The sequence below is a fragment of the Microtus oregoni genome, unplaced genomic scaffold, assembly GCF_018167655.1.
Source record: "Microtus oregoni isolate MIOR12 unplaced genomic scaffold, Mior012 000005F_ref0000423, whole genome shotgun sequence".
Taxonomy (NCBI): Eukaryota; Metazoa; Chordata; class Mammalia; order Rodentia; family Cricetidae; genus Microtus; species Microtus oregoni.
The window spans coordinates 13,421,165-13,437,521 of NW_024543064.1; the positions used below are offsets into that span (position 1 = coordinate 13,421,165).

Below are 16,357 nucleotides of genomic sequence, written 5' to 3' on the forward strand. Positions count from 1 at the left end.
GTCGCCACCTTCCCCTCCCCACACCTCACCCCCTCTGCCCAGCTTCTGGAAGGGGCGCGTCTTTAGCGGGGGGGGGGTGCAAAAGGGAGGGGGAAGAGGCTGGGGGGCGGGGAAGAAGAGGAGAGGAGAGGAGGATCGCAGCAGGGGTGAAAGGAAGAGACGCTGTAGTAAGGTTTCTCCGGCCGACTCTGGATTCGTCTCCGGCGTGCGCAGGAATGGCGGCGCTGCCTGGCGCGGTCCCCAGGATGATGAGACCCGGCCCGGGGCAGAACTACCCGCGCACCGGCTTCCCCCTGGAAGGTAAGTGCGCACAGGAGGCTTTCACCGAGTACCCTGAGGGTCTCGGAGGTGCACACCCCGGGGGAGCGAGCGGTGAGTCTTCCGGGGCTCTGCTGGATCCTCGTGCGACCAGGGAAGTTTCTGCAGACAACACTTGTCTGTTTCTGCAGGGGTTCCGCTGACCCGCGGCCTGAGCTACTTGGGTCACCGGGCAGCGGCGGGCCTTTCCCCGCAGGGTGCGACTCCCCGGGGAGTTTGCAGCTGCTGCGTTTGGCGTCCCAGTAAATTCCAGTTTTCCCCCATTATTTTCTGACGCTTTGCGAAGTTCCCCGGTCTCTACGCAGTGTCGCCGGCTTTCTTCCCTAGTTTTAAGTAGGTCCCCCTAGACTCGGGATAGGGTCCCAACCCCTTTTATTTTGAAATACCAACAAGCGAAGCTCTATTCCTACCCTACCAAACTGTCCGCTTCCTCCAAAGCAATTTACAAATCGGCTGGTTTTTTCGGCCCGGAAACAAACTAATTGGAAATAATACATAGTACCATATTTTCCAGAAAAACAAAAACAAACACAACTTTTTACTCGGTCTTTCTGAAGTCTACAAATGTCCCGGAAGAGAAACTCGAGACAGAGAGAGAGTACAGCAATGTCCAATCCAGAGTACTGTCTTGGCGATGAAACGAATTCAGCCAAATTCTTCAGCCACTCGAGGGAGTAGAAGGGACCAGCAGGCGGTGCCGGGCCCGGAGAGGAGAAAGGGCCCCTTTGCGCCCCCCTCCCTTTTCTATTTAAACTGATGGAAGGCTTTCAGCCAGTCACGGAAGGGTCATCTGACTTCCTCGGGTCAAGCAGCCCAGGGTGTCACAGGAGCGTTAGAAATGGCTTGCCAATTTTATTTTTTAGTCGCCCCTCTTGTCATTGTGTGGCCCCCACTTGAGGGTGCGGGAGGATGGGGAGAGAAGGCGAGAAGGGGCGGTCTGGCAGCCTGCGATCTGGGGAGGGAGACCCCCCTCGGGCAGCGAGAAGCCGCCGGGTCCCAGAATTAGACAGAGGCGAGGAGAGCGGGCTGCGTGATCAAGTGTGCACGAGCGGCCACGCAGGCGGGAGAGCGCGGCAGCCGGGGATTTGCCGGAGCCCTCTCCTGGAACGAATGGAAGCAAAACAGGCGGCTGAGGACGCACGAAGGATTAGGACAATATTTGCCCAACATGACGCAGAATACTGAGGAGAGCCGAGTGCCGGTCGCTAAAGAGGCTCTTGAATATAAAGTTGGGCGTTTGAGAGCTCTCCAGCGCTAATGGCGTATCCCGCCACGGAGACCGAGTGACTCTGGCTTGGCGACGCACGATTTCTGATTAAATCCGAGGGTGACTTCAGATACCTACTTTTACAAAGAGAAATTGGTAGAGGGGGGAGTAGGAAAGTAAGGAGGGGGCGGTAGGAACAGCTCAGCAGCCTGAGCCTTTTCTAGCCTCCTCCTTTCCAATTATTCTATCTGCTTTCTCTGCTTGGGCCGCTGTGAAATCGTTGTAATCTTCCAGATCTCTGCAGCCGCGAGTCCCCAAATTGTGGGTATCGAGACCGGATTAGTGCACCGGGTGCCCCCCCCAACCTTCTGTGAGAAAATTGTGTAGACTTTGCATTAAGGCCTGCCTGAGTTCTCCCCTCCCCAGAACACACCAGGTATGCCTATCTTCCCTGTACACACACACACACACACACACACACACACACACACAGTGACCCATCTTCATTGCAGCAAAGACTTCTGGGACAGTTATTGCATTTCTGAGACCAAGTGAGGGGTATTTTGGAACTTGTGGTAATTGTGGCATGTGTCCCCGATTTGTCCCCAAACGAAATGAAAACTTTGGGGGTGCTTGGAAGCTAAGGGAAAACGTTAAGGGATAGCCTGGGCTCTCTGAAGGCAGTAGGGGATAGAGCTTCACGTCACCAAGCCTTAAGCTGTGAAGGCTTAAGATGGCACAACCTTAACTGCTCAAGTCAGAGCTGTTAATGTTGGGGAGCCCAGAGGCCTACTGATAATGGGGTCCTGACCCGCAGGGTTGTGGAACTGACCACTAGCCTCATCCAGAGGCCACAGGCCTGTGACCTTAAGCTACAGCTTCAGAACCCTTTGCCATTGCCACTCTAGGCTTTCTAGTCTATCCCTTCAAAAATCCACATCGCCAAAAGGTGTATCTTCATTTCCTGCAGTGTAGGGTGACTTCGAGGGACATACAAACCAAGGCTCTGAAGCCAGGGCCCTTCTCTTTCTCCCTGTAGGAGCCTCCTGGAACTCCCTGTAGACCTTGGAGATTGGCTGGTGGGAGCCTTGGGCCTCAGCTCCCCCTCTCCTGCGCTAACCTTGGTCTAAGTCACTCTGACCCATCATCTTTCCTCCCTCCTCCAGTGTCCACCCCTCTTGGTCAAGGTCGGGTCAATCAGCTCGGTGGGGTCTTCATCAACGGGCGACCTCTGCCGAACCACATCCGTCACAAGATAGTGGAAATGGCCCACCACGGCATCCGACCCTGCGTCATCTCCCGTCAGCTCCGTGTCTCCCATGGCTGTGTCTCCAAGATTCTGTGTCGGTACCAGGAGACTGGGTCCATCCGACCTGGGGCCATCGGTGGCAGCAAGCCCAGAGTGAGTGTCTTTGCCTCTGCGGCCGGCAGTAGACCTTCCCTAGTGTGGGGACCTTGGTTGTCACCTCTCTATCTCATATCAACTAGCAGCCCTGGGTGTCTGAAAGCTTCCCATGGTACTAACTGTAGGAACTCCTCTTTAGCCCTGAGAAACTGTCCCATTATCTGAAAATTTGAAGGATGTGAGTGCTAGATTGTCCAAGACTTTGAAGCCGATAATCCTCACTGGGATTTCCCCACATCTGCCCCAACACCGTACCTGCACCCTGGCCAGAGGAAATCTCCCTTTGGTGTTGCCTGATGAGGCAAGGAGGGAACACAGGGTTATGAATTAGATTTGATTTTTATTTTGTTACTTATCCCAGTGCCATCCAGGGAACCAGGGACAGTTTCCTTGAAAAACCTAAAGCCCTTCTTAGGAGGAAGGGTATGGCCACAGGAGAGGTCAGCCTGGCTGGGAGCTTTTGGGAGGTTGATACTAAAAGTATTTCCCTTCTCCCATCCCATCTCTCCATTCCGACTACCCCACCTCCACTTCTGAAGCAGGTGGCGACTCCGGATGTGGAGAAAAAGATTGAGGAGTACAAGAGAGAAAATCCCGGGATGTTCAGCTGGGAAATCCGGGACCGGCTGCTGAAGGACGGCCACTGTGACCGAAGCACGGTGCCCTCAGGTGAGAAGGCAGCTGAGCCGGGGGCAGGGAGTCCGGCTGGCTGGAGATTCAGCGTTTAGGACTGGAGGGTGGACAGGGGAAGGGGAGGGGGTGGCACCTGGGAGGAAAACAGTTAAGCATAGAAGTGGAGCGAACACAGCAGGAGGACTAGAAGAAGAAGGGGAGCAGAAAGTTGGGAAAGGAGAGGTTCAAAGAAGGGAGGGAGGTGGGAAGAAAAGAGGGAGGAAGGAGGTGAGGATGCTGAGAGGAACTGAAAAGAAGTTAACCTCGAAGGTAGGGTTGCCCTGAGCTTTGGGAAAAGTGGTCTGGAGAGACACCTGCCCCAGGAGGGTTGGTGTTCTTGCCGCCCCCACCACCACTATTTGCCCCTCTGTTTTGAAGCTCAAATCTCAGACTATGCTGTGATGGGGGAAAGATGCTCAGTTTGTTTCTGACTGTATAATTTTGTGCAAGATTGCAGGACCAGGATACACCTGCATGGCTGCACCGAAGGCTGGGGTACTCTGGGTGGCACTAAAGCAGTGGGCTTGTTGTGAGTGCATGCAGGGCACGGGGTAGGGTCAGGCACCTGGTGAGTGTGCAAGGAAGTGTACTGAGAAGCACTAGGTGGGTGCTCTGCAGGCTTACCTGGTCGTTTGCACGCCCCAGGAGTGACCTAAGTTTCCTAAGCTGCCGCTGAAACAAGCCTGAAATGCCTGGGTGCCAGAGAGCCGAGAATGGGCCTCCTGGTCCTCCGCCCCAATAACTTATACTCTCCCTTTTGCCTTTAATTTCTGAGGTTTAGTGAGTTCGATTAGCCGAGTGCTCAGAATCAAGTTCGGGAAGAAAGAGGACGATGAAGAAGGGGACAAGAAAGAGGACGATGGCGAGAAGAAAGCTAAACACAGCATCGACGGCATCCTGGGCGACAAAGGTAAGAACCTGCCGTGGCCCTGAAGCCGCGGGAGACCACGTTTTCCCCAGCTGGTGGTGAGGACCTGTGAGGATTAACCTCTGCCACAGCTGGGACGGTCGGAAAAAACGTCGCAGGTTGCCGGCGCCGGTTCGAGCTTTTGAAGGCTTTACCTTGCTCCGGTGGTATATCCCTCCCCACCATGCCAGCCCAGGGGAGCCGGGCTGCGGGGTCGCACAGTCGTGCACCTCAGCTGTCACTCTTGCCCACCAGCCCACAGCCTCTGCATCTTCCGGAGCTGGCGTTTTGGCGTCGATCAATTATTTATAGAAAACTTGGGCAAGCTTGCAGGGGAGGGGGGAAGGGAGGAGGGCGAGGAAGGAGGAGCCCGCCCGGGGCTCCCTAAATGAATTTGTTAACCAGACCCGCACACGCTTTCTAAACGGTCCCTTGAAACCCCGCCTGACAGCTGACTGACCGCTGCAATCAATAAAAATTAGCGCAGGCCGCGCGGGCCGCCTCTCAGCCCCGCATGGCCAGGGAGGAGCGGAGGGCACTCAAATGCTTTCCTCTTGGCAAGCACTGTTGTGGCGGGGGCTGGAGGCCAAGTTCCCAGATGCCAAGGGTCGGCGCCCCACACTCTCTGCCCAACCTTAGCTAGGCTTCTCTGCGCCGCCGACTCCCTCGCTCCGCTTTCTTTCGCCAGCTGCTAAAGCTGAAGTTTATCTTTCAAGTGCCGGCACCCTGGTTTGGAGAATCCTGCTGTGTTTCTGTTTCTGGATGGGGAAGTCTTCCCTCGTCACCTCTCCCGTAGAAGTTTTCTTGTCTTTGTTTTAAGTGGGGCCAAAGTGTGCGAGTGGATAGGAATAGTGGTGGAAGACTTCGGAATTACAAAGACTGACCCGGAGGTGGGGGGGGGGGGGAGTTGGAACACACATGCCAGGAAAGCAGAATGAACCCTGAAGACAAGTGTCTTTGGGGAAAATGGAGGACGTTTACTAAGGACCCCTTGTTGCCCTGAGAGTTCTTCCAGAGGTTTCCCAGCCTGACCAGTCTAGGTCTCTCTCTGGTTTATCCCAACCTTGAGGGTGAACTTCACAGACAAAAGCCCACTTTTAAAGACAAGCCCCAGAGTCGGAGGTCCACCCCCACTAGCCCCCATCAACCCCTACCAGCTTGTTCAAGGTGGGCAGGGGGATTGAGAGGAAGCAGCCCCCCTTTTAGAGCAGCCTCTTGCAAGCTAAGAACAGGCTGCTGACACTCTGGGGGGGGGGGGATAGAGGAGCTGCGGTCCCTCCAGGGACAAAAGGGGCCAGGAAGAAAGGGAAGGGGAAAGCCCGGTGCCCTGCTGTGCCCAGCCTGCCAGAGGAGCCTAGAGGCCAGACTCAGGAGGTAGCCTCTGCTCCACCAAGTAGCCACTAGATTGGCCATTCTGCCCAGAGTCCTGGAACTCCTTCCTGCCGGCGCAGGAGTTATCTCAGTTTATCAGAAAGACAAATTGGACTTTTCTTTTCTTTTTAAAAATCAGTCTGCTTGCTCCTGGTGGACCGTGAGTCAGAATAATCTTTCCAAGGTACATGCTGCAGACCAAGCACCTCTAGGAGCTAGCCCCAGGAAGCAGCTGGGAGATTCGAGTTTGTTAGGAGATAGCTCACGTGTGTGTATGAAAGGCCATGCGTCTAGTTCAGTGTGTGATGAACCGCCAAGAAGTCGCTGACCTCTGAGAAAAGGAAGAGAAAGAAAAGGGCTTGTGTCTTGGGGACTCAGAGAATTCATGGGCCTCACGAAAACCGGTGAGCCAGCTGCTTCGCTGGAGAGAGGGTTTCCTTGCCAGAGACCCAGGATGCTTCATGTCTCCAAGGGTTTAGAAATCAGGCTGGCCCTTCCAGATTGGGGGTGGGGGGGGCAGCTGAGAGCACAAGTTGAATGCGGAGCGCAGTAAGGATGAATCGGCTTTGCGGGAGGCTGGTGTCCTGACAGATCCCCTGACAGGGTTTGAGTTGTTGTAGGAGCCTGAGTGGCACTCAGGGTCTCTGGATGGCAGTGTGGGCGCTTGTTTCCTCCTGGTGGTTGTATGCCTACCTACGTAAGTCTCCAGTCTGAAGAAGAGGCAGTAGTCACGGAGAGGCAGTGGTGGTTCAAATGAGAGACGGTTTTCATTCTGGACAGACTTGGTGTCTAGTGTGAGCCCTGGCCAGTTGGCTGGCAGGCATTTGGGGACTGCTCATCTCTCCCCAAAGACATCAGTTTCCCCCGCTGAGTTAAAGCCCCTCCAGCCGGCACTCGGGTACTGGGAGTTCAGAGAGGGCCCAGACGCCCGATTTACCCCCTCCCGTTGAGAGAGAGCAAGGGGAGGGCTATACACTCACAACTTTGTTTTGGCTTCTTGCTTTTTTGACAAATGCTTTCTCCCAGGGTCGCCCCTCTCGTGGCAGGGAGCCACCAAAGAGGGGTTTAAGAGAGCTCCTCTTTAAGCGCTAAAGAGAGATCCCTCCCTGAGTCCGTTTCTTCCTATCGTCCGCTTGGCATTTAATAATGTTAAGACTTATTAGAGCTGGTAATGAAAACTGAGGCTGCTGAATAGGAAGCTGTGTTGGAGAGGGGTGTAATAGCTTCCAGGCATGGTAAGAAACTATTTATCCGCAATCAGTCTTCACTCTCAGAGTTTGAAGCACAAACGTTAAGTTGAAGGGTTTTAAAGCAGATTAAATTGAGCTTTTATTTCTCCGCACTTTCATCTCTGAACGGCTCACTCCTGCTTCCCTTGGGCTGATATTCATGAGACTGTGGGCTTTTTTTCCCCCTCTTTCCCTCTTACCCTAGTTAAGACTGAGTTATTAGGATTGTTGCTTGTGAGAATCCTCAGGACTGCTGCCGATAGGGGCTGCGGTCTCACTTAGCTTACCTGGGGAAGGTGGGAGACAGTTGGCACCTTTGATGCAAAAGGGACACTCTCTTTTTCGTCCCTCTCCCCAAGAGTCAGGGGGATGGTAGTTCCGAGAGCTGGCTTGCTAGGGATCTGAGCAGAGAAGGCAGAGGAGGGAAAAGATTTTCCCCCAAGAAATTGATAAGGGCGTGCAAAGAAGGGTTGTTGCCACCGAGAGAGAGACAAGGGGGAGAGAGAAATAGACAGTAAATCAACAATAGCTTCACAACCTGCGGCCAAAGCTTCAGGCAGCTGACAGTGCTCAAGCAGAAGCGGCAGATGAGCACTTCAGACATAGGATGGCTCTCTAGGCTACAAGGCCCAATGAGGTTATAATTAACATGAAACACTCAGAAGTTACTGGGGGATGAGAAATTGTTTTCCCGTGTGACCGGGAATACCTTTGGGTGTCAGGGTCCAATGGGAAAGGTGTCCCGGAGTGTGAAAGGCCGTAGGAGGCTAGGGAGATGGGGAGGGTGGGGACCAGGGCTTGATTTTTCCATCCAAAGCCTCGCACACGCCAGGCAAGCACTCACTCTCCTCCCACTGAGCTACAGCTCAGGCCTTAGGTTTGTTTTCTTTGCATTTTCCCCTTCATTTGTTTGAAGAAAGGCAAACTTACAGGTGTGGAGTGGGAGATGATGGGGAAGGATGGAGAGGAGGCAGAGCCGGGAGTGTCGGGTTTAGACACTTGTAAAAGGAGGTGGGAAACAATTTAATTTGGCAGCGGCGATGGCTGCTAATGCGGTTTTCGGTCGTTTGCCGCACCGGAGGAAGCTGTTTTGATTGTGTGTACAAGGACCTGCCAAATTTAATTAGGCTCCGGGGGAGCGAATGAATGGGGAAGGGGGGGCAGGGCTCCTCTCAGTCCACACTTCTTCTTTTCTTTTTTTCTTTCTTTCTTTTTTTTTCACCCCGGAGACTTCACACCTGGAAGGGTGGCTGTTTGGGGAGATAGGTGAGAAGGGGATTGGGAGGGGCCTTGGAGAAGAGGGCTGGGCCGAAAAGGGACCTAGTCGGCCCATTTATCAGGAGACGATCTGCACTGATTTAAACCTACAACTTCCCTCCTCTGTAAATGTGTGTTTAGAGAAAGGTAATTGACACTCCAGCAAATCAAAGGATTACCCCGGGTTGGCAATCTAATCAAACACAGTCCAGGCGGGATTTGAGTCTGTTCAGAGGAGGATCAGCTTCGCATAATGGGGGCTCCGAGGAAGATAGGGGTGTCAGGCAATTCCTCGGCTTTAGGCAGCGCTCCGGTGCGGACGTGGAGGGAACAGAGCAAGCGTGGGAGGGGGCCCTGGAAGCCCCAAGGCCCGGTGGGGGAGGGGGACGCGGGAAGGTCCTGGGGGAAGGGAACTCCTAGCGAGGGGGTGAGCCCACACTGCGCTGACAAGACCCCCCCCATTCCCCTGAACCCAAGACGAGAGTGAGGAGGAGGGAGCTGAGACTAACCGACACTACAATGGGGGCGATAACTGTTACAAAGGCGAACACGCGCTCGCACGCTCGCAGCCCCGCATCCCGCGGTAAATAAAGTCTGCAAACTGCGCTCCAGATAAACGGGTGCCTAAATCTAGTGTGACGGGCCAGGAGAGAAGAGACAGAAGGAGATAAGACTGGGGAGGGGCGAGGAAGGAGCGTAATCTAATAGAAGACATTGAGAAAACAAACTTTATAAACAAGAGAACCAGCGAGTGCCGAGAGCGCGAACCTAGCAGGGCAGCAACTGGCCGCTGGGTCTGGTTGCTGGGGTTGCCTCAGGGACTCTGGGGATGCTGCTGGGCTGCAGGAGCCCGGCCCGGGATGGGAGGGGGCGTTCAAGAAAGAAGCCCGGGCCAACAGAAGTTGCCGGGGTCTAGCAAGTGGGGTCCCCCGCTGTGAGGACGCGCGGGTTCTGTGTTCACCTCCGGGCACGCACCCGCAGCGCAGCGGCCATTTCAAGGCGTCTGTACCTAAAAGATTCGTGCGCACAGAGTGGCAGTTAAAGGAATTAGATATTTACCAGTTTGAAATAAGCCTGGCTAAGAAGAAGAGAGAAGAGAGACACACACACACACACACACTGAAAATATGAGGCTGGGGGAAGACTTCAAACGAATTCATCATTTGGAACGGTGAAGGGAGATTTACCAGACAGTATTGGGAAGTTATTTAGATATTAATAACACATTTTCCTGAGGCGCGACCACGGCAGCCGTCTGCTCTGCTCTCCAAGCTATTTGGCTGGGTAAAATATGGGCGTCTCAAATGTTGGGAGGCGATAAGGCAATCGGGCCAACCCTGGTCCTGAGTCTGCAGCGCAAGAGCGTTAAACCCGGATTAACCTCCCCCGCCCGCCACCCCTCCCCTTTCTCAGCTTTCCAAATTTTTGAGTGGAATTTACATGGAAGGGTTTTAAAGCACACATAGCAACGGCCACAAGGCAGAGAGGTGATTCTTGGAACTTTTATTTTTATTTAGGAGCCTTTTTATGAAAACAGTTGTTACACATTACGTTACCTATCAATATTACAGAAAGCACAGAGAGAGCGCCCCGAGTAAACGACGGTTCTTCCCGAAGTTGTGATATGCCATTAGTCCTCGGCCATCAACAAAGTTAAGGCGGTCTCTCTCACCTGGGGTTGAGGGCATCTTAGGATATAAACCCGTAAACTAACAAGCTCAGGACAATCGGCCTGTGAGGAGCTTGAGACCCCAAAGGGAAGGTTCTCTCTGGGGCCGGGAAGGCCTGACTAAGAGGGTGGGGGGGTGCATTCCGGGAATTCCTGAAAAATAGCTACATCCCCTCCCACTCCGCTAATGGAGTAATTAGGAAACCCAGTTGGGGACCCAAGGTGATTGGAAGACTGAGATACCCCCCTAAGTTTCTGTTACCCGGGGCCCTCCCTCTCTTTTTCCGACCCTTAACTCCCGCTGAACGTGGGGAGGAGGTGGAAATGGGGTCAGCACTTTCTGACCCGCTCTGTTGGGACTGGCCCCACTGGGGTCAGGCCGGGGGAGGGAGGAAACTCGCCTTCCCAAATCTAATCAAGGCAGAACGGCGACCTAAGGGGGAAGCTGCACCATTAGTAGCTAGATCTCTCCATAACTTCAAACAAAGTGGGGCTGGGGAGAGGCGAGACCGGGATGCGAAGAGTGGGGAGAGCTAGGGGAAGGAGTGTGTGTGTGTGGGGGGGGGAGACTCAACATGCGAAGGGGTGGGGCCTGCAGGAGGAAGAGAAGGGGTCGAGGGCAAAGGGGAGGTGGGGGCCAAACGAAGGGGTGTGGGGAGAGAGATTTGAAGGCGGGGTCAATAACTTAAGTCCCGGGGGAGAGAGAAAGCCTCCGACAGACCCTGGCAGTTTCAGGAGGGATGCGGGAAAATTGTGTGTGCCCCAAATCCAGTTTCGAAGTACCCTAGAGCTTGTGTCTGGTTCTTTAGTGCGGCAGCGAGTTGAGTTCGGGCAGATTTCCAGGGAGCAGGAGGCCGCCGCAGGTCTTTGGAAATCCATTGCTGTCATGAATTGGCCTAGTGAGCCCGAGGTCTAGGGTCAGCTTGATGGCTTGGTTGCCAGGCCTTGGAAGTGCGCGAAGCCTGAGTCCCAGTGGAGAGTCTAGCAGCGGCGGGATGGAACCGGGGACCAGAGAGAGTCTGCAGAAGGGCGCGATCGTGGAGACCCACGCAGTAGAGACTACTGGGAGTGGAGTGTGGGGACGCTAAGCAGTTCCAAGGATAGACAGAGAGGGGTGCAGGATAGCAGCTGGAAGGACAAAAGGATGCAGTAGCCGAGAGGCAACCCGGGCCCGCGAGCGCGGCGGGCTACAGACCTAGCGGGGCCGGGCGGCGGGTCGCAGCGCTTTTGATCCTCGGCGTTGGGTGACACCAGTACAAAGGCGGCTCATCGTATTACCGCGCGGCCCGGCGGCTTCCCGGGATCCAGCCGCTTAATTAGAGGCGAGCGCGCCGGGCTGGTGGGGCGGGGACCCGGGCGGCGCGTTGTGACCCAGTGCTGGGCCTCGGCCAGCGGTGCGGCCGTGAGCGATCCTCCACCCCCACCCCCGCTCCAGCCTGTAGCCCGGCTCTAGCCTTCCCGCTTAACTGTCCCACTGCAAAGTTCCCGGCGACAACGCCTAAGTTATCAGCTCCAGGTTTTGGTTTCAGAGGAATGGGGTGTGTGTGTGTGGGGGGGGGTGACGATAACTGAAAGACTGCGTCCTAGCGCACAGTGAAGGCTGAGTGCTGCCCCGGGTCCTGTTCCACCCACCACTTATCCGCAACTGGGTATTCGCGGCCCCCAACCGGCCTGTGCTCCTGGGCCCCAGCAGCTACCGGTGGGCGAGGCTGGAGTACCAGGGAGGGGCAGAATGCACCAGTCCCCAGTCCCCAGCACACTAGTCTTGCAATTTACAACACATCGAGGAGTCTCTCTGCGCCTGGGTTTTCCATGGACAGGGATTTACACAAAGGTCCCTATCATTTGGATGGGATTCTGGAGCCATTTGCCAGTCAGGTAAAAGCTAAACAAACCAACCAAGCCTTTACTGGAGTCCATAGGGGCAGAGTTTTAAATACTGAGTAAAAACGTGCCTCTGCTTCCTGAGGCCACACCTTGCTCAGAACGCCACCGCTACAGTTTTTGATGACCCCGTATTCTTTAAAGAGCCCCAGTTTCCCAGAATGAAAAGATTTCCATAAAGGGCGTGGGGGGGGGGGAGTGAGAGCTAGCTGTCTGGCCTCACTTCTCTCTCTTTCCAAAACAGCCAAATACTTGGGGACCCAAGTAGTGTCTAACTAGTCTTTCTCCAAAGCAGCCTCTCGGCTTCATGATTGGAAGGGTCTTTTCCCAGGCATTAAATTTTTTTCATTTATTTATTGTTTGTTTGTTTGGGATTGAGTATGCATATGTGGAGGTCAGAGGACAATTTGCAGGAGTCCGTTCTCTCTTCATCATGTGGGTCCCAAGATCAAACTCAGATCATCAGTCTTGAAGGCAAGCCCCTTTCCCGGCTGAGCCATCTCACTGGTCCCTTCACAGATAAGTGCATATGTGATGTCCCCTTTTGTCCCATATCACAAAAAAAAAAAAAGGAAGGAGAGAAAACTCTGCCCCTGAGGAGTAAATACATATGAGTCTCATCATTCATTCTTTAGACTTTTGTTAAGCATATTTGAGGGACCAGGCACAGTGTTAAGCGCCTAAATTATACTCCAGATATCAGGTCCCTGCCTTCATGAATTCTGATCCTGGCAGGGAGAAACAGACAATAAGATAAACACTGTGTGCGTGCTTGCGTGCGTGCGTGAGCGCGCCTGTGTTCGGGTCTGCCTGGGAGCACACAGCAGGGTGTGTTGGTGCTGCCTCTGAGTGGAGCAAGCAGCCTCCCAGTTGACCTTTGGAGTTCCAGGCATCCGCTGCCCGGCTTTCTGCATTGAGGGTTCAAGGCAATGGTGGAGGGAGGACCGAGTCTCTTGCCGTCACTGAACTCTTTGTCTGAGGGACCAAAAGACCTGAGATCAAAGAAATCCCGGCAGGACAGAAAAGGGGGTGGGAACAAGAGAAGTAGCTTAGAAAACTCTAACCTAAACTTTTCTGGGGTCCCTTTGGGGGAAGCCCCAGCGAGTGGGCTGGGATCCTTCTGGGGGTTCCTCTCCAAGGCTGGAAGCCTCAGCAGAGATGACAGGTGATCAGCCACGCCTCCGGATGTGAGTTTAATTTCAGACAACAGGTCTTTAAGGAGATTGGAGAATGTGGAGCCCAGCCTTCAGAGGTGTTCTGTATGGGTGTGGAGGTGTTGGGGAGTGTGATGTGGAGTTGGGGGGAGGTGGTGGTATCTGGGTTCAAGCTTCCTGGAGCTCAGGAAGCTGTCTTAAAGTCTACCTTGGGTTTATATGAGCTGTGTAGACATGAAATCAAAGAAAGCTGGAGTTTGCCTCCTAGGCAAGTTTTGGGGTTGATAGGGATCGTGGGCGCGGGGGGGGGGGTTTAGGAAAGTTTTGGATCTTTACTTCCTAACGGAAGCTTCCAAAAGTACCCCAATCCCCTGCTTTCTCTTGTGATTACAGAACCAAGAGATTTGGTATACTGAGCCCTTCTGGCTCTGAGTTAAGCTTCTGACTCCACCCCCCATCCTTGTAATTTCCTTCTTGGACAGGACTTCCTGGATTTGCCCTTTCCAGGGCCCAAAAATCCGTAGAAAACAATAAATTCCAATGGAGGAGGCGGGCTGCAGCTGGAAGGCACCTTGGGCTTCAGCTCTGGACCTCCCCTGACCTGGGGGCCAGTACCCTTCCTCTCATAGTCCTCCTGCTGACCCAAAAGAAACAGGAGTCAGTCGGAATGCCCACCCCTCTAGTGAACTGCCCCTGTATTTCACGCCTTTATTAGTGGGGCTCCAAGAAGACTCTAGGAAATGAGACTGTGGAAGTTTATTGAAAGTGGGAGACTCTCAATGTGTTCCCGTTGGGACATTCCTTTCTATAACCAGATGGGGCTACAGTGAGGTCTCAGGAGAGCGTGCCCCTAACCAGGCTGCAAATGGCCTTTTGCTCTGCTCCCCAAGGACCCATTTCTCTCGCTGTTTGGTGGGTTCCTATCCCAAAAATTCTAGTCCCTGGCAGGGAGCCTTGCCACAGCAGTGACTTCGCAGTCAGCCATGGCCTCAGTTTCCCCGTCTGATCAGCTGCTTTGATGAGATGCTCCGGACTGCAGAAAAGTCTGGGCGGGTAGGGGGAAAGCTCCCTGGAGCCTGTCAGGGAATCCCAGCGATGGAGAGGCCCTGGCTCCTCCTCCCCTCAGTCGCCTGCCTGCTCTCGCCTCAATGGCCACTTTAGAAATACAAACAACTTTAGAAATAAAGTAACCAAACTCCCAAGGGGCTTTGAAGCCGCGAATGCCTGGTGGCGCTTTGCTGTGGTGTGGGCCAGACCCTGGCCTAATCTTGCTTTCATTTCCACCGGTGACTACGGGGGAAGAGCTCCCGGCCTCCGGGCCCCTCAGGAGGCTCATTAGGCCACAAAGAGCCCCCATTATCCCGAGAAGAAAACGGGGAAGGGGAGGCGAGGGGGATGCGAGGGGGGGGAGCAGCCTCTGAGCCACTCTATTGACTTAGTAGATGAAGTCAAGAGTCGCACACAGCACACACGCAGGGCCTCGAGGGGTGGGGGCAGGCCCACAAAACCCCCAACCAAATGGGAGCAGCCAACCCCCACCCCCCCTTCCCCCGGTTACAGGGATCTTTCTGCTAAGCTGCTTTAGGGTGACTGCCCAGGCTGGCCACCAAAGGCCTAGGACAGGCTGGCCACCAATCTAGACCTTAGCTTGTGGATTGATCGGATGGTGGTGATGCCTGCCCCCCCCCCCCCCCCCCCCCCCCCGCCTCGTGCACACTGCTCTGCCTCTGGAATGTCCCTCCTTGGTGAGTCCAGGAAGCTCCAGAGCACCTGAGCAGCTGAGCAGTGCCCTCCTGGCTGTTGGAGGCTACCAATTTAGCCACTAAAGAGGAGGTGATTGAAACTGACACCCAGGAGGGTCCACGGAGGAAGAGAATGCTGAGATATTCTGGTAACTCAGAGAAATTTCTCTGAGACTCCATGTACTTTTTTTTTTTTTTTTGGACAGGATTTTCTCTGTGTAGCCCTGGCTGTCCTGGAACTCGCTCTGTAGATCAAACTTAGAGATCCACCTGCCTCTACCTTTGCCTCCCAAGTGCTGGGATTAAATTCAAATACTCTTGGCAAATGGCAGGTGGACATAGGTCTCAGGATGCTGGGAAGAGGAAAAGATGACACCATACAAAGCCAGCACAAACTCCCAGCTTCCTCAGTATCCTTCTTCCTTCAAGGATTCCTTTAAGAAGCAGAGGTCCTCCTCCATGACCTTGGCATGTGGGCTATGATTCTACAGCCATCATCCAAAGATGAGTAGTGGGGAGGCAGGACCTGGGCAGATGGCCACATCCTTCCTGTCTACAAACCGGAACCAGGAAACGTGATAGACTCAGGGAGCTGCCCATCTACAGAGGACCAAAGGAGAAAGAGCCAGCTCCGACAGTTGCACCTAACTGCAGGTGAATGCAAAGACCTTGGTAGCTCTGTCCCTCTGGAGGTAGAGGCTGGGCAGCTCAGTAGAGAGAGTGAGGCCAAACACTGGGGACCAAACATGACAAAAATCTGTAAAGGAGGCAGGAAAAGCTGAGTGGCAGGACTCCCCTTCTCCCTGCCTCTGTTCCCCCAACCCACTCGGCCTGTGCCCATAATATCCTTTCCTGTACCCCTGTACCCTTGAGACAAGGTCCATGTGACCCCTGCATGGCTGAGTCATGATGTACAGGCATGCTCCTCTTCAACCATTCATCCCATCCCAAGAGACTAAGCTTGTCATGGTGGACTGTGCTGGGGAGGTGCTCCCCCAGGGACCTAGCTGTAGGATCCTCAAATGCTGAGCTGGAGACTTCAACGGTACAGCTTATTCTAAGGGCAGTGGGGAGCCTCAGAGTGATGGACTGAGCAGGGAATGTATTGGAAGGCGTGGAGGTTGATGCTGTGACCCGACCCGATGGGAGTGGAGAGCAGAAGATGCACAGAGAGGTGGGGGACCTCCCTGCTGCTGCGGAGGAAGGGAGGGAGGAGGCAGCTCAGTCTCTGGGTCCTCCCTGCACTGGAGGCTCCAAGGTGTGGGGCCAACAGCTGCCACCTGGGGGTTTTCCTCTTCAGGCTGGGTGGACACAGACTTGTCCAGATCCCAGAGCTCATCACTTCACAGTGCGAGGTTGGAAAAAGTGACAGGAGCGAGACTGAGGAGAGACAGGTCACAGACATTATGGGTTGAAGGGCAAGATCAGCAAGCTGAGGACGGGTATTCAGATGGCACTAGGTGAAATCCGCTCCTTTCTCGTCTCTGCAGACTCTGTGTTGAGTGTGGTACATGCTTGAATACTCCACTGAGGGGGAAACTG

The 16,357-nt window shown here is 54.3% G+C and overlaps 1 protein-coding gene across 2 annotated transcripts in view; it reads left to right on the plus strand.

Moving 5' to 3' along the window:
• The first annotated feature begins 215 nt into the window (after window positions 1-215).
• Pax7 (paired box 7) overlaps window positions 216-16,357 on the plus strand; it is a 90,627-nt gene continuing 74,485 nt past the window's right edge. Inside the window, exons 1-4 of one of the 2 annotated variants that reach the window (XM_041652716.1) lie at window positions 216-300; window positions 2,692-2,927; window positions 3,470-3,599; window positions 4,378-4,512. In XM_041652716.1, the coding sequence (XP_041508650.1) occupies window positions 216-300; window positions 2,692-2,927; window positions 3,470-3,599; window positions 4,378-4,512 (586 nt within the window). The remainder of the gene's footprint in view (window positions 301-2,691; window positions 2,928-3,469; window positions 3,600-4,377; window positions 4,513-16,357) is intronic. The other variant, XM_041652717.1, reaches the window with a different exon arrangement.